The 21,844-nt window shown below is 34.1% G+C and overlaps 1 protein-coding gene across 1 annotated transcript in view; it reads left to right on the forward strand.

The window, feature by feature from the left end:
* Positions 1 to 21,844, forward strand: part of LRP1B (LDL receptor related protein 1B) — a 1,905,856-nt gene that overhangs the window by 1,741,089 nt on the left and 142,923 nt on the right. Inside the window, exons 70-75 of the mRNA XM_082395829.1 lie at positions 3,761 to 3,890; positions 5,573 to 5,679; positions 6,017 to 6,149; positions 14,493 to 14,615; positions 20,330 to 20,455; positions 21,190 to 21,327. Of these exons, the coding sequence (XP_082251955.1) occupies positions 3,761 to 3,890; positions 5,573 to 5,679; positions 6,017 to 6,149; positions 14,493 to 14,615; positions 20,330 to 20,455; positions 21,190 to 21,327 (757 nt within the window). The remainder of the gene's footprint in view (positions 1 to 3,760; positions 3,891 to 5,572; positions 5,680 to 6,016; positions 6,150 to 14,492; positions 14,616 to 20,329; positions 20,456 to 21,189; positions 21,328 to 21,844) is intronic.

Consider the following 21,844-nt stretch of genomic DNA (forward strand, 5'->3'; position numbering starts at 1 on the left):
ACATATTTCCTTAGTATATATTTACTCAAAAATTGTATTAAATGTTTCCCAGTGAGGGAAATATATTTCACATAAATTCATCCATATCATTAAAATGTTTTGTTTTTGTTTTCTTTAAAAAAATGTGTTCCATCAGCACCATGTAATTGTGAAACATCAGGAGGTGGGGATATATTGCTTAAGGCTTGTGATTTCGTCTTGCATGTTGTTCACTAGGTGTCCAACATACGTAAACAGAATCAAACAATTCTTTTTCAAAATCTTATTCGCGTGAAAGTAGACATCCTTATCCATGCCGTTTCTCTCATGCCGTAAGTTCATGGACACAGTTTTCTGATGGCTGAACATATCTCCATTATCTGGACATTTTGATGATAATGTACCTAGGGAATTAAATTAACTCTCTGAAAGGTGGTCTTTCTTTACATTTACAGACATTTGGTACAGTCTATATGTAAGGAAGTGGCTAACACTATGGGCAGCTGATTTCTATTTCCTTTCTAAAATCTAGCATGATATGTTTCATTGACAAAAAAAGCAAACAAACAAACAAACAGATAAAAAGGTGACTGAACAAATGGCTAGAAAGCATAATTACATACAGCATATTCTCATATTGAGAACAAAAGAAAATTGTGAGGATTAATTTTGTATGAATGTTAACTGAATTCGTTTGTTAATTTCCAGCCAAAACAAAAAAAAAAAGAGACCAAAAACTTGGATCAATGTAATTGTGTATCCAGTTAGTGGCAAACACAGAGAAGAACTATTTAAAGTGCCTTTAAAATATAATATTTGGCCTCTGCATCCAGTATAATATACTGTAAGGACAAAAGAAATGTAAAAGAATCTTAAACTGTATTCATAGATATGTTGTTAAATAATAACATTGGTTTTGCTAATTTGAATTTCATATATCAATATCTTAAGAGTAGGATAGTTCAAATGTTAAATTTTTAAAATATTATTAACACTCAAAATTTTTAAGTAAAATAAAGAAGATACAAATCTAGAAACAATGAAAGTAAATAAAAGTCCTGTAATTAAATTCAGAAGTATCAGTTTGAGATCTTGATTTATTTTTCTCTTTTTAAAAATATATATTCTTAGCTCTGCCACTGAAAAAGCCTAAAACCAATGACATCCCAGCTTTAAAGACTATCTCTAACATTCACATCATGACCTCTAAATACATTTTCCAATTAACAGAATCAAAACCCCTTTAAGAAATGTTTAATTCTAGGTCTGAGAAAGGAAATTGACAAAATGAGCCACTAACATCTTGTCAAGCCAGAAAACAAGGCTATTGGGATAGTGTCCAGAGTACATAGGAGCAAAATTGCAGGACTTTCCACTGACAAAAAGGACAATTTGAGCATCAGAAAGAAAAAGCAAATGACTGTAATGTATTGAAATATAATAAATGTATAAAAATACATGAGTTCATAATAATACTTAAACAAATAAAAAGCTCAATTGTTACTTTGGAGGTTGCTAAGGTATCAACATTCTTAGGATTCACTCAGCCAAAATCAGAATGTGGGACATTCTATAGAGCAAATGACCTGGTTCCTTCAAGTAGTAAATGGCATTAAAAAAAAGTAGGGGAATGGAAAATAGTTATACGTTAAAAGAAACTCAAATCAAACTCAGTGTATAGACATCTTTTACATCCTTCTTTTACCAAACAGTATTTTTATATAGTTAAGAAAATAAGAAAATTTTTAATGTGGATTGGGAATAACTTTAAGAAATTTTTGTTAATTCCATGATACTGTTAATTTTCTGAAGCTATCGTTGTTATGTTAAAGTTCAGAATATAAATAAATTGGGGGAGAGGGTTATGAAACATGAATAGCCAAGTGTGGATAATTGTTAAATGTGCATGATGAACACATGGGTCTTATTATTCTATTCTCTCTATTTTTATGTATGTTTTTAAATGTCTAAGATAATTAAATACCCCACAAATATAAACACAGACACACTGCATCAACTATACTGTAATCTATTATAAATCAAAATCTTCTGATGATAGAAAAAGTGTCTAGAAGTATTACCTTCTGTGTTATTGTCAATACAAATAGACCTGTGTCGCTAGTTACTGAGCTCTTTTACTTGAGTTAGCCTTATTGCTGAGATAAACATTAATTAATTCTATAAATATATACTGAGCAGTTATAATCAATGCATATATTAGACACTTGATTCATAGACAGACATGATCCCTATCCTAGTGGACCTGAATTACATAAAATGTTAATTTATATTCCTGATTTTCTACATTTGCTACTTCATTCATTCAACCATTTATTCAGCAGTTTTTATTGAATGCTTACTTACTGAACGTGTCGCAGGCATAGTACTGGGCATGGAAGAGGAAGGTGATGAACAAAATGTATGAAATTACTTTCTCATGACCAGTGCATAGGCTCTTTCTCCAACGTCATGCACCATTACATAATTTACCCCTCAGATACAGCACATTTCTAATTCTCCTTACACATGAAAAATCTTTTCTTAGTTCCATTTCTGTTTAAACTTCTTCTGTGAAGCCTTTTGTGAAACCTTTAAGAATTCATATGTTTAAAGCATATTCATTTATCTTGACAGTATATTTTATTGCAATTGTTGGTTTAGGTGCTGGTCTTCTCTTAGAATTTATCAAATACGGGGAGTAATCTTAGTTTTCTTTGCATTATTATTTAAGAAACTCTAGTAAATGGTAAATCTTCAATACTTGGGAGAAGAAGGGAAGAAGAAAGGAAGGAAAGAAGAAAATCAGTTATATAGCAGGCAGTCTAAACTGCCATCAGCAAAGAGAAAACTATAGGAATTTAGAAAATAAACTCTTCTTTCTTACATGGGATGAAACTGGGAAGAAGCAGGGAGTAATAGTTTGACATGCTTCATTCACTGGGAGTTGCGCAAGCTGTGAGAGTGCTGCACCTTTTATGAAAGGAGCAGACAAATAGATTTTGGCAACAGTAGAAATTGCTAAACAGCAGAAAAACATCGTCCCAGCAAGATATTTCACTGGAGCATCCCATTTCAACCAGAGCGGTCAGACTCAAGGAAAGTAAATTTCTAGTGGATCCCTTTCATTGATCTCACATAAAGCACTGAAAGGCCCCCAAAGGTATCACTACTATCTTATTTGACTTCCAAATAAAATCATGCGAGCCAGCAGAAAATGCCAATTGTGACAGTTCATTTCACAGTTCTACAGGAACAAATGTCAGGAGAGTGGAAAAAGAATATGAACAGCAACCAAACTGTAAAAGAACAGGTACAGAAGGGAAAAAAAATGGGAATAAGAGGAAAGAAAGAACATTAGGGGAAGTTTTGCCAAGGCAAGACAGAATTGCCTTAGGATTCTTAGTTGTTTCATATTCATCCTTCCACCCCACTCCCAAGGAACCAGCTGTACTTGCTTAGATATATTTTTTAGCCCTTTTATTTCCCCACAATCTTCATCGTCACTTACAATTATTAAAATTACATTACCCTATAACTGTCTGTTGGAGAATGATCCACTCAGAGCAATTTAATTAGTTGATAAAGCCATGGGATTTATGTTCTTTTTACATTTTTCTGTTTTATTATGACTGAGAGACAAATGAAAGTGGAAAAGGATTATAATGTTATATAGTCACGAGCTTAAATGTGACCATCTGAGTTTCTTGTATGTGTCTTTTTTGGGTTTGAAGACATTTGTCTAAAAAATTAATTTTAATTTTGTCTGTGTTGTTTTTGACAGAGAAATTGTGAAACAAGTTGTTCCAAAGATCAGTTCCAGTGTTCCAATGGTCAGTGTATATCAGCAAAATGGAAATGCGATGGCCATGAAGACTGTAAATATGGAGAAGATGAGAAAAACTGTGAGCCAGGTAAAATTCTTGAGGCCATATTTCGTTTAACTAGTATTTTAACTTGGTTAGAATTTAAATTTAAGCAATGATATGCATAAAACAGTGGCAAATAATGCACATACTTACTGTTTTTAAGAAATAATCTGAAATATCTGTAGGTAAATTAATTGGTGTGCCCTTCATATGTTTTGAAAGTGTTTTGGCAGGTAAGATTGTTATTATTTCAAGATCCAAGCATTACTCCCCAAAATTTGATTTTCTGGTCTCTATATTTTTCTACACCATTTGGAGTTGTTTTTCCAAGACAGCAACATGAAATATGTTGAAACTGTAAGTATGATAAAAGTCAGGTTTCGATTCTGGAAATTAAGGTTATAAAACAGAATGTAGTAGTTTCAATGTGATACCAACTGAGAAAAAGGATGTCTATTATTTCTATTTATATCATGGTCCAAAATAAAAACAAGATTAAGAAGCAAAACCAGAGTATAGGAAGAAAAACCCAATTTATACATTTCTATTCCTTAAACATGACTTTAAATATACTCATTAAATTAACTTTTATACTTAGGAATTTTAATAACAATATTCTACAGGAAAAAAAATACTGGGAAAAAAATCACTTTGTAATCTATGTATATGGTAATAAGCACTTTCATGGTTAAATTACTTTGAGAGACTAGGTCAGAATTGCAGATACCTGACACACACATTACCATTGTCCCAGTACCGTGCCCATGGTCCATGTTGCTAATTGATCACATCTTTTCTCTTACTGAATCCAGACATATTCCCAGACTCCTTATTAATACAGATCCCTAGGCAAACACTGCCAATTAAAAGAAATTAAATCCCAAGGGAAAAGCTTTTTAGCATTCCTGGACTAAGTAATTTAGACCACAAAGTCATTATGTAAGTACATTTGGCTACCTAGTAGTCTAATATAAGGCCAAGAACCCCAGAGGTTTGAATGCAAACTTAGCAAACTCAAACACATAGACAAAGAAAGATCTCATCATTATTATGTCAATTAATTAAACTGGGTATTGGTAGTAACTTATTTGTCCACATTTAAAAAAATTTTTCCATATCATAAAGAAATACTTTGAATTCTACAGACTCTGCTAATTATACATATATTCATATTTAAAATCCCAAACCAAAAAAAAAAAAAAAAAAGCAACTTCTTAAAACTTATGTAAATATGACATTTATATCAAAACAGCCAAATAGATATCATGGGGTCTATGAGACCATGCCAAGATTTCCACTTTTAGCTTTATACAATGCGCATATGAATTAACATTCCCAAAGGTCACTAAATCCTATTACAGTTTTTAAAATAATCTGAGGCTTTTGTCTTTTAAATAAATTAATTTAAAATTGTAAAAAAATACATTTAACTCTTCACAAATCAGAAGGATGGAGGATATAGAGGGTTTTTTTCTTTCCCTTTCTTTCTTTAGTCTAGTGAGTTGAATACTTATTGAACAGGCTATTACATCATGAGGTATATTTAATACAATGCAATAATATTGTAAAGCACATCTTAAGTCAGTATTTAATATCAGATGTTGAATATAGCTCAAATAATTTAAACTATTTTCATTACTATGTATAATTTTTATATGCTTATATATGCTTTTATCTATCAACCATTCATTCTGTTCACTAAATCTAAATTTCAACTTTATATTCAGCTTCTCCTACTTGCTCATCAAGTGAATATATATGTGCCAGTGGAGGATGTATTTCAGCATCTTTGAAATGTAATGGAGAATATGATTGTGCTGATGGTTCAGATGAGGTAAAATCTATCTTTTGGTTAAAATCTCTGAATTACATGAATTAGGTTTGAGAAAGCAAATATAGTAAAAACAAAGAGACAGAATCTTGATTCTTAGCACTGTCTAAAATGTCAAGACAAGAAAATTGAATACAGTAATTTCAGCAAATACCTGAATCTTCGTGCTGTCCATAGACTAAACCCTATTGTCATTTGCAGAGGTGATATTCATTAAATAAAAATAAAAGAAAGCCCACAGTATAATCAATCTCCAGTATTGTCAGCTGCATGTTTATCTTGCTTGTGACGATAGCATTATCATTAATGAAAACTGCAGTGGCCGTTTGTATTTGAACAGATGGCCTGTGTGACTGAGTGTAAGGAAGATCAGTTTCGATGCAGAAATAAAGCCCACTGTATTCCAATTAGATGGCTTTGTGATGGAATTCATGACTGTGTGGATGGCAGCGATGAAGAGAACTGTGGCAGAGGTAAGGTACTTTGTGTGCGTGTGTGTGTGTGCGCGTACGCCTGCAAATAAGAGAATGGCAAGAATGGCAGTTAAGATGCTACGCAGAATATTTTCATAGTGTGCTAGAGGCAGAGGATAAGATCATTAAATGATTCTCCTTTTCTAGTTTCATTACATAATAGCCTATTCTAAATAAACAAAATCTGGCTCATTTTCAGACAAGAGTATAAATTTGTCTTCATATAACAAAGACAACCAAAATGCAAGTGTTTTTTGGGTGCCTATCATGAGCATGTCTTTGGACTAGATGTTGGGTCAGGGATGGGGATATGAGAAGAATCCAGGGAACATAGCCACTATAGCCATTCCTACCAAAGTATTTTCTGGGCACGTTTCTCTTCCACATTGCTTGCCTTGTTTCTGAAAGACTAGAAACAGCATATGGTATACTATACCACACCTACTAATATGCTAGATCATATATAGGTTATAGGTTGTGCCCCAAATTTCTTTCTTGCCATATGGTTGAGAAAATGACCTACATTATTTGTCAGTCTGAAAGAAACTTTGTTTTATAGCATCATTTTTTTCCAGCTATGTGAAAATCCTGACAGATAACTTTTTAGTTGTAAGTCACCACATTAAAAACAGCAATTATGGCTACTTTAGAGTTAATGAGAGGAAAGCAAAGAAATTATAGGGTGAATCTTAAAATGACCACAAATTGCAGCATTCTTATTATTTTCATAATGTTAGATATATTGTTTAAATACAAATTTTTTTACCTACTTATAAAAGTCTCTCAATCAACTTTACATTTTAGAATATTTGGAACATCATCAACAGAGATGATATTAGATTTTGACATATGTTGCAAGGCATTTAAACAGACATTCAGGGTTTACACAGTTTAAATGGACCTAAAGTATTTACTTCTGTAAATATCTAGTCGCTCAAGGAAAAATATCTTCTACTTTCTTTAATATTAGATCAAAACTTTATGATGTACTATATTTCTTTTCCAAACCTGATAAAGTATTATTATATCAGCAGAAGAAATCCTATTTCTCATTTGGAATCTGCAGTACCTTATAAAAAACTGTAAAAGATTAAATTTCCGTAATAGCTGTTTCTTACTTTCGCTTAAGTTCTCACACTCTCTTTCTGTAATTGGTCACTCTAGAGAAAGCAAACTTTGTGGACATTCTGGTAGCAACAACTCATATACAATCTTACAGTCAAAGACTTTGGGACCACAATTAAGCTACTCATCATCTACCATTTTCTAATTAATAAGCTCTATTCCCTCAGCTTCAGTCACTGTCACCAGTCTTGTTCTTTTCCTCATGGCTTCCTATCTGGGCTATTAGTGACCCAATTGGTCACCAGTACATCCTATTCACTGCTGCCATGTTCATCTTATTTAAATGTAACTCTGGTTATGTCAGTCTTTACTTAAAGCTCTTCCTGGTTAGATACAAATATCACAACCTGGCAGTCAGGGTTATAGGAGAATGATCCCATTTCACCTTTCCAGTCTTATAACTCTACTAATCCTCTTTATGCATCATAAATTCTAGCCAAAGTGGAAGATAATATTCAAGCAATATCCTCCATGCTTTTCAACATCTTTCTTGATTATTCTACTATTTTGCCATCTCAATACCTTTGCCAGTAAAAATTATATCTATTCTTTTAAGTCCATCTCAGTTACTACTGTGTCTTCAACCAAATTGCAGTCTGTTTTTAGTTTCCCTAGGAACCATTTGATTGCATTCCTGTTGTCATGTACTTCCTTCTAATATAATCACTTCTGTATTATTTGACTAAGCTTCCCTGTTGGAATATGAGTTTCTTGATGTGAAAAATTAGGTATGCAAACAAAATGTGGGAGTACATTTCAGGCAGTGGGATCATTATGTTCAAAGTCACAGAGGTGAGGGAAACGATTTGTTTAGGAGCCACAAGTAATTGAGGAGTCATGCTATAGAACTTGGTTTTAATATTATGCATGTTGAGGAGTTTTCCAAGGCTTTTGAGGAGTTTTCTAATATTAAAAAAGGAAGGGGTGATGGGATTTGAATTATGTAACAGCACAGAGAATTTACTGAGATGAGAATCAAGCAGTCCAGTTTCTTGTCTTATCTCTATGGACATTTCTGTGCTCATGTTTTCATACTATCAAGTCCAGCCACAGTGAAATGTCTCCAACAGCTGTAGAAACACCTGGAAAGTTAGCGTGTGCCTGGGAGGATGGGTGGTGGTGGGCAATCCTTTCAGGATTTAGCTACTTTTTTAAATATTGGATTTCATTAAAAAAGTGTTTGAACAAAGGATTCTAGGTTAAAAAATCAAACATTAAAGTAAAAAACTGAACATTATAGTATTTGAAATCTGAGATAACTTTCAGATTTAAAATGACTATTAAGGGGCTTCCCTGGTGGCGCAGTGGTTGAGAATCTGCCTGCCAATGCAGGGGACACGGGTTCGAGCCCTGGTCTGGGAAGATCCCACATGCCGCGGAGCGACTAGGCCCGTGAGCCACAATTGCTGAGCCTGCGCGTCTGGAGCCTGTGCTCCGCAACAAGAGAGGCCGCGATAGTGAGAGGCCCGCGCACCGCGATGAAGAGTGGCCCCCACTTGCCACAACTAGAGAAAGCCCTCGCACAGAAACGAAGACCCAACACAGCCATAAATAAATAAATAAATAAATAAATAAATAAATAAATAAAAATTAAAAAAAAAAAAAAAGCCCATAAAATGACTATTAAATGTTTAAGCTTACTGACTAAAAAAAGAGTTGAGAGCTTTTAATTCAACCATTTAGAAATATGTCAAAGCTCCCCTACCCTCCCTATTTCTGCTTCTAACATTTCTTGGGTTCCTTTGCTGCTAGGTAATTAAATTCCAATGGAATACCTTGTTGTTTAAAGTGTTTGATCCTGTATGGATGTACCATAAGGCATGACCAAGTTCAGATTTCTAGTATTTGATTTGCTTCCAGGAAGTTGTTTAGGTATTGGAAAAAAGCACTTCAAGGCACTGAGGAAATAAAATGCCAGAATAAACATCTCTTCTGTTAAATGTTACTTCCATTCATCTCAAATCTGGACTCGTGAGCTAACAGGGGCTAAGTGCTGGGGGCTGGAAGATAAAAGAACTGCAGGATAAACATGGAACATTTTCAATGTGAATCAATTTTACTGGTTTACTTGAAAAGGACTGAAATCCCAAATACTATGGAATTAACAGCAGCATTCACTTTTTTAAAAAATAAATTTATTTATTTATTTATTTTTTTGTTGCATTGGGTCTTCGTTGCTGCATGAGGGCTTTCTCTAGTTGCAGAGAGCGAGGGCTACTCTTCGTTGCGGTGCGCGGGCTTCTCATTGTGGTGGCTTCTCTTGTTGTGGAGCACAGGCTCTAGGCGCATGGGCTCCACGAGTCGTGGTGCGTGGGCTCAGTAATTGTGGCACACGGGCTTAGTTGCTCCACGGCATGTGGCATCTTCCCGGACCAGGGCTCGAACCCATGTCCCCTGCATTGGCAGGCGGATTCTTAACCACTGCGCTACGAGGGAAGCCCAGCATTCACAATTTTAAAGGTAAACCATGTTGCCTTAAGGAAACTTGGTGTTTGTTTTGGCCTGAGCTTTCAAACTTATTCTTTATAGCAATTTTGTTGGAAAAGATAGTTATTCTTTTTAGCAATTATCAGCTCGAATGTGTATATTATTATAGAAATTATAAAATATTATATATTTAAGCTTATCTCAACCCAAATAAAGATGAGAACGCTAGATGATTATTTTCTGTGATGATTCACTTGTCCAAATTTCTATGAAACTGCCAAGAGCTAAGTTATATTTAGACATAGGTTATTGTTAATTAATATATACTTATCTATTTTTCTAATAACCTCCCATTGAGCTGATCAAGAACATGACTAGGAAACTGGGATTTTAATCCATCTAATCTCTTTAAAGTATACCTGTTTTTAATTGTTTATGTGTGCTTCATGCCATTTCAAAATAAGCTTGTTAAGTTAAGATGTCTTGGAAAGCCCCCACCCCACCGATGCATTTTTTGCAATGCAAATTCTTCCTAGTACAATAGGAAACCTTTCGTAGGTTATCATAAAACCTTTGCCTTTCTGCTACAATTATGATTTCATTTATATTTCTCTTATTCTTAATAAAAATAGTGGCATGTCCAACACTTTTTTTTTTTCTTGTTTTATTTATTTATTTATTTTTGGCCACACTTTGTGGCATGCAGGATCTTGGTTCCTCCATCAGGGATCGAACCTGTGTCCCCTGCAGTGGAAGCCTGGAGTCTTAACCACTGGGTTGCCAGGCAAGTCCCATGTCCCACACTCTTATGGGGAAAATGATAATGTTATGTAATACAATACCTTTGGGAACTCATTTTTTTTTTTCCTTTTAACAATACTGATGTGCTCCAAATAGAGTTTTTAAAAATAATCAGAGAATGTCAAGAGTTCACAAATTCTGTTCGAATTTAGACCATTTTAGAATGGAACATGCGATGAGATTTAGTCATTAGAATCTTTATTCTGAAAGAATACAACTCTATTTCATATTCTATGGATTTTGATATTGAATTAAGCCAAAGCTCACCTCAAACCAATATTCATATCTTTAATACTAAAGGCTGTCCATGTTATATCTTTTTGTTTTCAGACAGAGTTCCTAAATGGTAATATATTTTCTTGCATTGATTTTGATAATTGAGATTATTTTAAAAATTAGGGCATTTTAGAGTTGAACACTGCAGATGTTTGAAAGAAAAGGGCATCCCAATGCCAGATATTGTACTGTCAGAAATCTCACATGGTGACATTCACCTTGCTGCACTCACCAAGGACCTGCCTTTTTCTGTGTCTTAGTTTGTTAGTGCTCAGAGGTGTCAATGTAAGCTGTACCAGTTCTGTTAAGCATTTTTGCAGGAAAACTTAGAACCGTTCTGAATGGTATCACTATAAATTCCTGGCCTCAGCTTCAACTACCACTCAAGATTCTAAGCAATCTACCTGTATGTTTTTAGTCATCTCTCTCTACCATTAACCATATCAGGTTTTTAAAAAGTTGATTTACTTTCTCACATTCCACCTCACAGCAATAATAAAAATCATGAGCTTTTTTCAACATCTAGACAGAAAATTAACTAAGCTACATACAGCTGTGCCTAGCATTTCCTCCTTCCTTTCTCTTGAAATGGAAGACTTGTCTTCCAGTCTAAGGATAATCCTTTTATTTTGCTTTAGATCTCAAATCCTTCACACTTTCTTGATTCTCAAGGAACTCATTATCTGAATTACCTTTTCTCTCTTCTGTATCCTCAACATTACTTTGTCTACTGAATTCCTCAACTTCCTCTTTTCTTCCTCCCCTTTAAGGCTAAACTTCTGGACTACCAATTCTTCATCTATAATAACCAACTACAAACATTTCACTAAACCCACCACCACTTCACTAAAGCTACTCTCTTAGCATCATTTAAATGTGCTATTAACTTCTTGTTAGAAAAGTTTTCAGGTATTTCTCCAACCACTCTGGCTACTTCTTCTCAGTCTCTTTGGTAGATTCCTCTTTATCTATTCAAACTTTAAATGCTGATTTTCTCTGTGTTCTCTTCTAAATTTCAAATAATAACTGTATTCTGATCGTTCCCGACTCTACATTTACACCTCAGAAACCTATCCCATACTTCAGACACATTTATCCACTAGCCTGCTAAATATCACATGATTGTCTTACCAGTAACCTAAATGAATTGTCTCATTATTTCCACTAAACCTCATCCTCCTAATGTGATCTTTTATTTATTGAATGACACCAACATTCACTGAATGATCCAAACAAACCAAAAATTGAGTACTGTGTTTGACTACTCACTCTCCTTTACCACCCTCATCTAGTTAGCCTTCAGATCCTGAGGATTCTACCTCCTGAAGAGCTCTCAAATGTAGCTACTCTAAATCAGGTTTCCATCAGTTGTTTTCTGAATTGCTGCAAGCCCTCTTCAAATTGGTCTTTTTCCTCCCATCTTGGCTTTACTCTCCCTGTCTTCATTTCTAAGTTTTCCTCACAGTAGCTAGTGTTGTCATTCTAAAACCCAAATCTCATTCTGTGATTTCCTAAGTTAAATCTTTGCTACTGGAAGTGAATTACTAGAGATTAGTGTGCAAGTCAAAACTCAGAACAAGAAGAGCTTATTGACTCTCACAAGCCTAGGCTCATTATTCTCTCCAAAGTACATACATAAAATGAACAATGCTTCTTTCTTGGAATTTTCTAGGCTTGCAAGGATGAGCACTATCACTCCCCAGCTCCGTGTTTTAATAAACATATCCATTTATAAGATGTTAATACCTTCAATCATCAAATCTCACCAATACAGAAATGATATTACTTATATATGAAATTTAAATTGGTAATATAATTCTCTGAGAGCAATCTTATTTATCTTAATTTTAAATTCCCATCAAGTTTCTTTGTGTGGTTTCCCCATGTACTCCTTGCAAATATGAACTTATAAATCTTAACCGTACCTCTTTTGTAGCATATCAAGATGTTGAGCCCCATAGAAATTAATACACTTTTCCAAAGCAAGACAAATCAAGTTCCTATCTCCCTAACCATTGCCGTTTCTGCTATATATTGCTACATATCTAGACATACAACTAAAGTTTATTAGTACTTTGGGTCCTTTGCCTGTGGTGGATGTATTTAATTTTAAGTTAGAATGTCCCTGTATTCTTTTTTTTTAACATCTTTATTGGAGTATAATTGTTTACAATGTTGTATTAGTTCTGCTGTATAACAAAGTGAGTCAGCTATACGTATACATATATGCCCATATCCCACCCCTCTTGCGTGTCCCTCCCACCCTTCCTATCCCACCCCTCTAGGTGGTCACAAAGCACCGAGCTGATCTCCCTGTGCTATGTAGCTGCTTTCCACTAGCTATCTGTTTTACGTTTGGTAGTGTATATATGTCAATGCCACTCTCTCACTTCGTCCCAGCTTACCCTTCCCCCTCCCTGTGTCCTCAAGTTGATTCTCTACGTCTGTGTCTTTATTCTTGTCCTGCCATGAGGTTCTTCAGAAACTTTTTTTTTTTTTTAGATTCCATATATATGTGTTGGCATACAGTATTTATTTTTCTCTTTCTGACTTCACTCTGTATGGCAGACTCTAGGTCCTTAGACCTCACTACAAATAACTCAATTTCATTTCTTTTTATGGCTGAGTAATATTCCATTGTATATATGTGCCACATCTTCTTTATCCATTCATCTGTCAGTGGACACTTAGGTTGTTTCCATGTCCTGGCTATTGTAAATAGTGCTGCAATGAACGTTGTGGTACATGACTCTTTTTGAATTATGGTTTTCTCAGGGTATATGCCCAGCAGTGGGATTGCTGGATCGTATGGTAGTTCTATTTTTAGTTTTTTAAGGAACCTCCATACTGTTCTCCATAGTGGCTGTATCAATTTACATTCCCACCAACAGTGCAAGAGGGTTCCCTTTTCTCCACACCCTCTCCAGCATTTATTGTTTCTAGATTTTTTGATGATGGTCATTCTGACCGGTGTGAGGTGATACCTCATTAAGTTTTGATTTGCATTTCTCTAAGAATTAGTGATGTTGAGCATCCTTTCATGTGTTTGTTGGCAATCTATATATCTTCCCTGTATTCTTGATGCTTTCTATTTAACTGTAAAGAGAGAAAGAATGCAAACATTTAAAAAATACACACAAAAAGAGTACTCTATTGCAGAATTTTTATAAGAATAAATAATATTTCCTCACATCACCAACTTATAAGTCTGTTATAAAATTAATTGTTTCTCTATGACTGCAAAAACTTTTTTCTGGTCCTTCTGTTTTTAATAGTTCAGTCTGTCAGTTTCCAGATACAATTGAATTATCTAATAATTTTTAAAGTGTCTTTTCTTTCCAGAAAAGCATAATTTTTAGTAAAGAAAATTAATACTATTTAAAAATCTAAGTTTTTTTATACTCAGTAACATAGAAATGATATGAAATGGAAGGGAATTTATATTTGAGAAAACTTGACTCTATCATCTTATGATCAATATTTTCTAAAGAAAATATTATAGACATGAGTGTGATATCAGATTGTTTTGAAAAGTTAAAAACGAATACCTTTTAAAAAAAAGTTTGGACATTATATATTCCTAGTATTATACAGGAAAAAAGAATAAGGAAATGAGACACTAGATACTGAGCTGAGAATTAGAGGAATATGTGTTTTGCTGACTGGAATTAATTATGCTATATCTCTCTGTCTCTTTTTTGTTTTAAAATAAAGGAGGAAATATATGTAGAGCAGATGAGTTCCTTTGCAATAATTCCCTCTGCAAACTACATTTCTGGGTGTGTGATGGAGAAGATGACTGTGGAGACAACTCTGACGAAGCCCCTGACATGTGTGGTATGGCATTTCACGTGGCTCTAGATTGTCCTCTCATCTCCTGATGTAGTGTGCAGGCGTGAATCGATGAAGTGGTGAGGTGAACCACAAATTTTACCGTCCTGGGGTTAGGTAGATAAAGTATAACCACAGATACAGCTTTTGGTCAGGTAATAAGAGATAACCCTGCTCAAAGTTTATGACTTTATAGAGAGCCCTCCTAAATCTGAACTTGCACATGTCAGCACTATTCAAAAGATAGATTATGGTCTGTCTAGGAGGATTTAGAGTAGTTGACCTTTTGAATTGGGTAAGGTTCATATAAGGACTTTGGCTTTATACCCAATTGGTGTTTTAGGCTAAAACAATTTTTTTGACAGATAAGCATGGAAAAAATGTGCATAATCAAATCATGTACTTCCACAAGTCACCCACTACTGAGAATGTGGTTATTCAGAGAAGGGAAATAAATATGCATAGAGATATACAGACATTATCTATCTATATCTATCTACCTATCTATCTATATACATATATATATATCTTACAAATGTTAGGCAGAGAACTGCAATTAGGAGTTATTTAACATTTAAATCTGAAAATCTTAACAAAATTTATTTCTTCTTCAAATTCAAGTTACTTCTGACATTTGTCACAATCGTGATTATGCAACCACGAACTATAAATATAAATGTGCGCCTTTAGATCACCAAATTAAATGATTTCCTGTATTTGGTAAACACTTTTGTTCTTCGTCTCATTCTTTTGCTAATCTCAGCAGAAAAGGTAATTTATCTTTTAATTTAAATAAAAATACTACTACTTTGGATATAACTAAAGAGCACATCAGGTGAATTAAAGAAAACATAGCATGAGTGTATGTTCTTAAATTCTATGTTCTATTTGGTATATCAAATTAAACTAATTATTTTGATAGATGATGATATTGACTACAGATGTTACAGCTGAAGAAAAAAAATCTGAAACAAGGAGGTAGATTTATTTTAAACACGTTTTAAAACTTGAAAAAGACAGTAGTTAGAGAATTGATCTCTGTAGGTACAACTGATGAGTGATATAACTAAATTTCAATTTCAGTTCTTCTATATAATCTTATAAAGTGAACTCTAGAGAATGACCAGAGATAGTATTGTTTCTGAATCATAATAGTTGAAAAAATATGAGTTTACCAATATCAAGCCAAAACCTATTATTCTTATAAACTATGTTTTTTTCTTCTATTCTCTATTCCACTTCAACACAAAACTATTGAGTGTAATAGGAAATGTTTGGAAACTAATCAACCACGTGGGGCTCCAGAGTCACCCCCCAGAACCACTTCAAGGGCCAGGAAGTGATTCTCAGGGACATGCTGCATAGCTGCTGGAAAACTTGTAAAATACATCCAGCTTAATTCTGTGAATATTTTTGCATTCCCCTCAGTCATCAGTATCAACATTGAGTCAAGCTATGATGTTCTGGAGACTGTGCTAAGTAATTGGGATAAAAAAAAAAACCTGAACAGAACATGGTTCTCTTTGACAAGGAGATCTTATTCTGGTTGGAAAATAATAATTTCCATAAATTATATTTTAAGCAATAGTAGAATTAAGTAAAGACAAGGCAAAGAGGGATAAGATGAACTCTGCCTGAACGGGAATTCAGAAAGCTACAGTTTTGAAAGATCTAGGCTAAAAGTCACCATAGGCATAGAGAACAGTGTGGGGAAAAGTACCATTCATTCATTTAATAAATATTTGTTAAGCTAGAGACTGTGATTATTTGTGGTGATATAATGATGAGAGAAACAGATATGGACCCAGACTTCACAGAGCTGAGAATCTAGTGGAAGAGGGATATTAATGATCACAAAAATATATAGTTATAAACTACGATACATGCAATGAAGAAAAAGTATAATAATTTATAAAAATATAGATAGAACAGAAGGATTTTACTCAATCTTGGATTATAAGAAGTAACATTTGAGTTTGAGTCTGAGAAATTTATAGCTGCCAGGTAGGTGAAAGGGATGGAGTGAGAGTGGATGACACAACATTTTAGGCAAAGGAAACAAGATGTAGAAAGGCCCTGAGGTAGAGCGAACCATAGTTTACTAGAGAAGCTGAAAGATATGTGTGCATGGAGAATACAGAGCAAGATAGATAATGGATGAAACTGAAGAGACAGGAGAGATACATGGAACCTTGTGAGTCTAGATAGGGATTTTTAGATTTAGCCTGAAAGCAATTAAAAATACTGTAGAATTTAAAATAGAGGAGGCACATAGTCGTATTTATATTTCACAAATATTGGATAGAAATAGGCAAAAATAGTTAAGACAATTGCAGAGCTCAAGGCAAGCTATGCGGGTAGCTTGGATTAAGATAATGACAGACCATGATGGCAAAGTATACACAGTTTGAATGCGATTTAAAAAGCAAAATGAATTGGATTAAATAATGGAGTGGTTATAGGAGGCAAGAGAGAGATAGTTGCCAAGTATAATTTATAGGCTGTTTTCGCTTGCACATTTGGATAGATGGGGAACACAGGAAAAGGAACAGTTTTGCAAGTAAAGGTTAGAAGTCTGGCTTGAGATGCATCTGAGGAGACATTCAAGTACAGATTTCAAGTAGGTGCTAGATATTTGGTCCTAGAGCTTAAAGAGCTGGTCTAGAAATATAAATTTAAGAGTCAGCATAAAATGTAGTAGTAAATACTATGGAATTTGTAAGATTTAGGCTGGGAGGGAGTAAAACATAAAAGAAGGGGATTAGGATAGAATATTGAGGGCCACCAACATCCAGATAAATATGAACAGCCAGAAGAGACTCAGGTGAGTGATAACAAAAGGATAAGCAAAAAACAAAGGAATTATGACAAGAGAAATACGAAGGTAATAAAATGTTTGAAGAAAGATGGGATAGTTCCTGAAGAGGCAGGGGAAATTAAGCTTCAGAGCAAGTGAAAAAATCAGTTTTAGATAAGGGTAGTGACCCCTTGAAATGAGTTGATAGACTCTATGCAGATGCAGGTGGATGTACACATATTTAATGATATAATAACATTTTTAAAATCTTTTTATTTCCACTTTTTTATGTATAGTAAGGAAGCATGTTCATATATAGAATGTGAAAGGTTGGTGTGGTAAGGAGATTCAAAAGGAATGCAGATTTGAATCATTACTGCAAAGGGTAAGAGTGACATTATATATAGATAGATATAAATATAGATATAGATATAAATGAATGACTTCCAAGTAGCGTTCAGGGCCTATCTGGCATTGATAAATATTCATATTTGTGATATCAGTTGGTCTTGCAGTATGGTCATCTGCAACATTCCGGGGCTTCCCAGATGCAGACATTGGGATAGCAGATGGTTTCATTCATCTAAGTTTGGGATTCTGTTAGATAATTAAGATGAAAAAAGCAAAAGGGCCAGAGAATCCAGATTATTTGGACAAAAGTGATTTTCTAAAAGTACTTAGAAAAATGTCCAACATATAAAGGTTATCAATAAATATCAAATAAGTAAGTTAAAAATGGAATGTGGAATCTCATGTCAACAGAAAGGGAAGTAAAGAGAAAAAAGGCAGTGGTAAATAAGGAAGAGTTAGACGTATCAATGGGCTAAAGTTTCAGGTAAGGCTGAAAAAGCATCTTTAATGAGACTGGTTGAATTAAAAAGTTGGCTAATTGGAGACTGTTGTCAGAGTTTGGTCAGACTTTTAAAATTAGTGGCTTTTAAATGAAAAATTGGAGGAAATAGCAAATCCGGCTGTGTCAGTGTTTCTTATCTGCGAGCAGCAGGAACTGTCATTGGCTGAATTAAGAAGATAAATTTGTTGAAATCCACCCATGTCCACAACCTTCTAGAAGAATGGGTGGCCTAGGTGGATTAGAGTAAAAGGACATTGGGTATGAGAAAATCAGGAAGTTAAGAGGTGCAGTTATTGGCTGGTTTGCTCATATGGATGTTGATGTCACCTAGGATGCTGGAATAATTTAGATGGAGAGAAATAGCTGTGAGGGACGGTGCTACGGTCTTCAGGGAATTGGGGAGGGGGTGATGTTTATAAGGTTAATGAGAAAATAGCGATAAGAAAAAAATACAACCAAATGCCTGGCCCTCAAAGTAACAGTTTTTGTTTTTAGTTTATTTTAAAAAATAGAATGTGAATATATAGTAGCAAAGTTCTGGAGGCCATAGTAGGAAATTATGATGTCTTCAAATATGAGATAACATGAGGTTTGAGCAATTTAAGAGACATTCCTAAAAAACCTGACGGGGAGGAACTCTGCTTAGAGTGAGAAACAGATTTTAATTAAAACAAGGAAGGTGGCAAGAAGGAATATGGCATATTTAAGGAGCTAATAAAGAGTGACAAGGGATGAGTCTGTAGGAGTGGCATGGACAAGATAATGATAAGTCTATTATGCCATGTAAAGTATCTTAAATTTTATTCTGGAAGTGATGAATAGCTATGGAAGAAATTATCAGATTGCTGTTCTGGTGGCTTTGGGAGGATTTTAGGTTGGGCAATGAAACTGAGACATCAAGGATTCTACGACAGTCATCTCTGTAAGAAATAATGAATAGCTGAGCTGTTGGAGTTGTAACTGGTATGCATGGAGATAAGAGGGCAAATATGGGACAATACCAACTGCATTTGTTGACTAATAAGAGTTGAAGCATAGTGAGAGGATGCATTTAGAATAATCCCAAACTTGTAGCTATTATGTGCCACAAATTGAATTATGGTAATAAGACAGAGCTTGTTTGAGGAGAAGGAGGTCAAGGGAAGATGATGAAGAATTGAGCTTTGAACTTGTTGAATTTTAAATTCCCAAGGGATCGTCCTAAAATTAACTGTGAGATGCTAGAATTAGATAGCAAATTGAAAGTCTTCAGAATATAGTGTCAAGTAAACCCATGAGAATGAATGAGAATATCTAAGCAGAGAATTCAAGAGTGAGAACATCAGGGGACCAATGATAGAGCCATGGAGTATTCCGCATATGAGATTGGGAAGACATTAGAGATGTTTCCTACTTTAGGGGTAGAAGTCTTCAGATTCGATAATGATGGAAAGGACAAGTGTAAAATTCCCTGGCTTTCATTGTTTCTTTAAGTCTCATACACACACACACACACACACACACACACATACATTAAAAATGAATAAGTAAGATCACCTTATTTGCCTTAAATACATATCGACCCATTTGTTTATGGAGACAGAGAGTAAGAAACACAGTTATAGTGTTGTTGGGATTTTTTTTTTTTTTTTGCTGAATGACCTATTTTCAATTTTGAATCCATAACATATGCTTGCTTAAGCTCTATTCTGTGTGAAATTGCTCTTTCAGATAGCTATGTCCTGCCATGTTGTATAAACTGTAGGCATAAATTAATTTGGTACACTAAGGGAAGTCAGCTAAGATAAAACATTTGGAAATAAAACCATGAAGTTTGGCTCTTTTTCCTACTTCATTCAACATTTCAACTGTGCGCTCTTTTCTGTTGTTAATATAAATAACTAGGATCATACCTTCTATTAGCACACATTTTTCTAGTATCTACATGTAAGCACTTTCCACAACAAAAGATATTCAGAAAAGCTAGATTATGGATTTGAAAAGAAAGAAAATAAAAGGAAGACAAAAGAAAGATGGTTCTTCATAAGTCAGTGTACCCAGAGGAGCTGCTTTGTTTTTTCTTTTTTTCAGAAAAATTTCTTTGCCCACCCACAAGACCGCACAGATGCAGAAATAACAGAATATGCCTGCAGCCTGAGCAAATGTGCAATGGGGTTGATGACTGTGGGGACAACTCGGATGAAGATCCCTGTGGTGGTAAATCTTTTTAATGTGAAATAATTGATTCAGTGACAGCTACAGATAATATAATGATTTTAGGGCTCAAAAAATTAGAAAAAATATTTTCATGTGACATGTCTGAGGGTATATTTTCAGGCACTTGATTTTCTGACAGGGTATGAAGATAATCCACTAACATTTCATTTGCATAGTAGAGCTGTGCAACTTTATCCGCTCCCTCCAGGTCTGTAAATCTCCAATGGTTATAGGTACTTTATTCTAGAAAGTACTGCATGAGAGAAACAATATAGTGGTTTAAAATATTCTGTTAAACGACTTCTTGGGGGAAAAGTGTTTATATAGATTGTATGTATGCGTACACAATCCCTTTTTCACAATTCAGAAATTAAAACTCAAAAAACCAAAAGCTTTACTAAAATATGCAGCAAAACCATTTGGTGACAGACCCTGACTTGAACTGGTCTGAGGTAGTTACTATTACTTTTAAAAAAAAAATCTCACTTAGGGTGAAATATTCAAAAATTTTCCTGTGGAAATATAGTGTTATTTATTATAGGGTAAATACAGTGTTATTTTTCTAAGAATCAAAATTTTCAGAATTTTTTTTTCATTTAACCCCAAGAGCTTCAAATAAAGGATTATGGATCTATGTTTTTCATAGTGTTTAGCAAAATCTTGAACCTGTTATAGACTCAATAAATTTGTTTTGATTCTGTGAAGTGCTGATCATTTTTTAAATAACTCTATAGGTAAGCTTACATATAAAGCAAGACCTTGTAAAAAAGATGAGTTTGCTTGCAGTAATAAAAAATGTATCCCCATGGACCTCCAGTGCGATCAACTTGATGACTGTGGAGATGGTTCAGACGAACAAGCCTGCAGAATAAGTGAGTTTGTTTCCTGTTAAAATGCAGCAACACACAAGTTCAATTTTTGCTTCAACATGACTAAAATTTTCTTTACTGCTGTGAGAAAAGATTGCTCTTCAAAATGTGCTTAAGTAATACTTGTCTTTAGACCTTTGCCAAAGCAACCTTAGAATATCATTTTAATTAATTTAAAGTATGAAGTAGGAAAGGTTGATTTTGCAATGAGTGTATTTGTTAAAGCTGAAACTTTATCCAAATACAGACCTTGATATCAGCAAAGAAATCTATATTCCTTAATATTTTATTTATAAAATATAAATTTAATAGTTTCTGAATTTTACAAACAGTGATATTCATTTGAATGATGGTAAAGGTCTTAATAATTTGTTTAATGTTTTAAAATCTTAATCCATTGCTGTGTTATTCTTAAAGAAGACATCATTATTTTATTCAGTTAGAGTGCTATGATACTTGAGTTATGAGACCTTGATTGTGAATCATTTTGTGTTTAATATTTGATATCTGATTTTTCCAC

This window comes from Balaenoptera borealis (genome assembly GCF_965194805.1).
Source record: "Balaenoptera borealis genome assembly, chromosome: 6".
Classification (NCBI taxonomy): domain Eukaryota; kingdom Metazoa; phylum Chordata; class Mammalia; order Artiodactyla; family Balaenopteridae; genus Balaenoptera; species Balaenoptera borealis.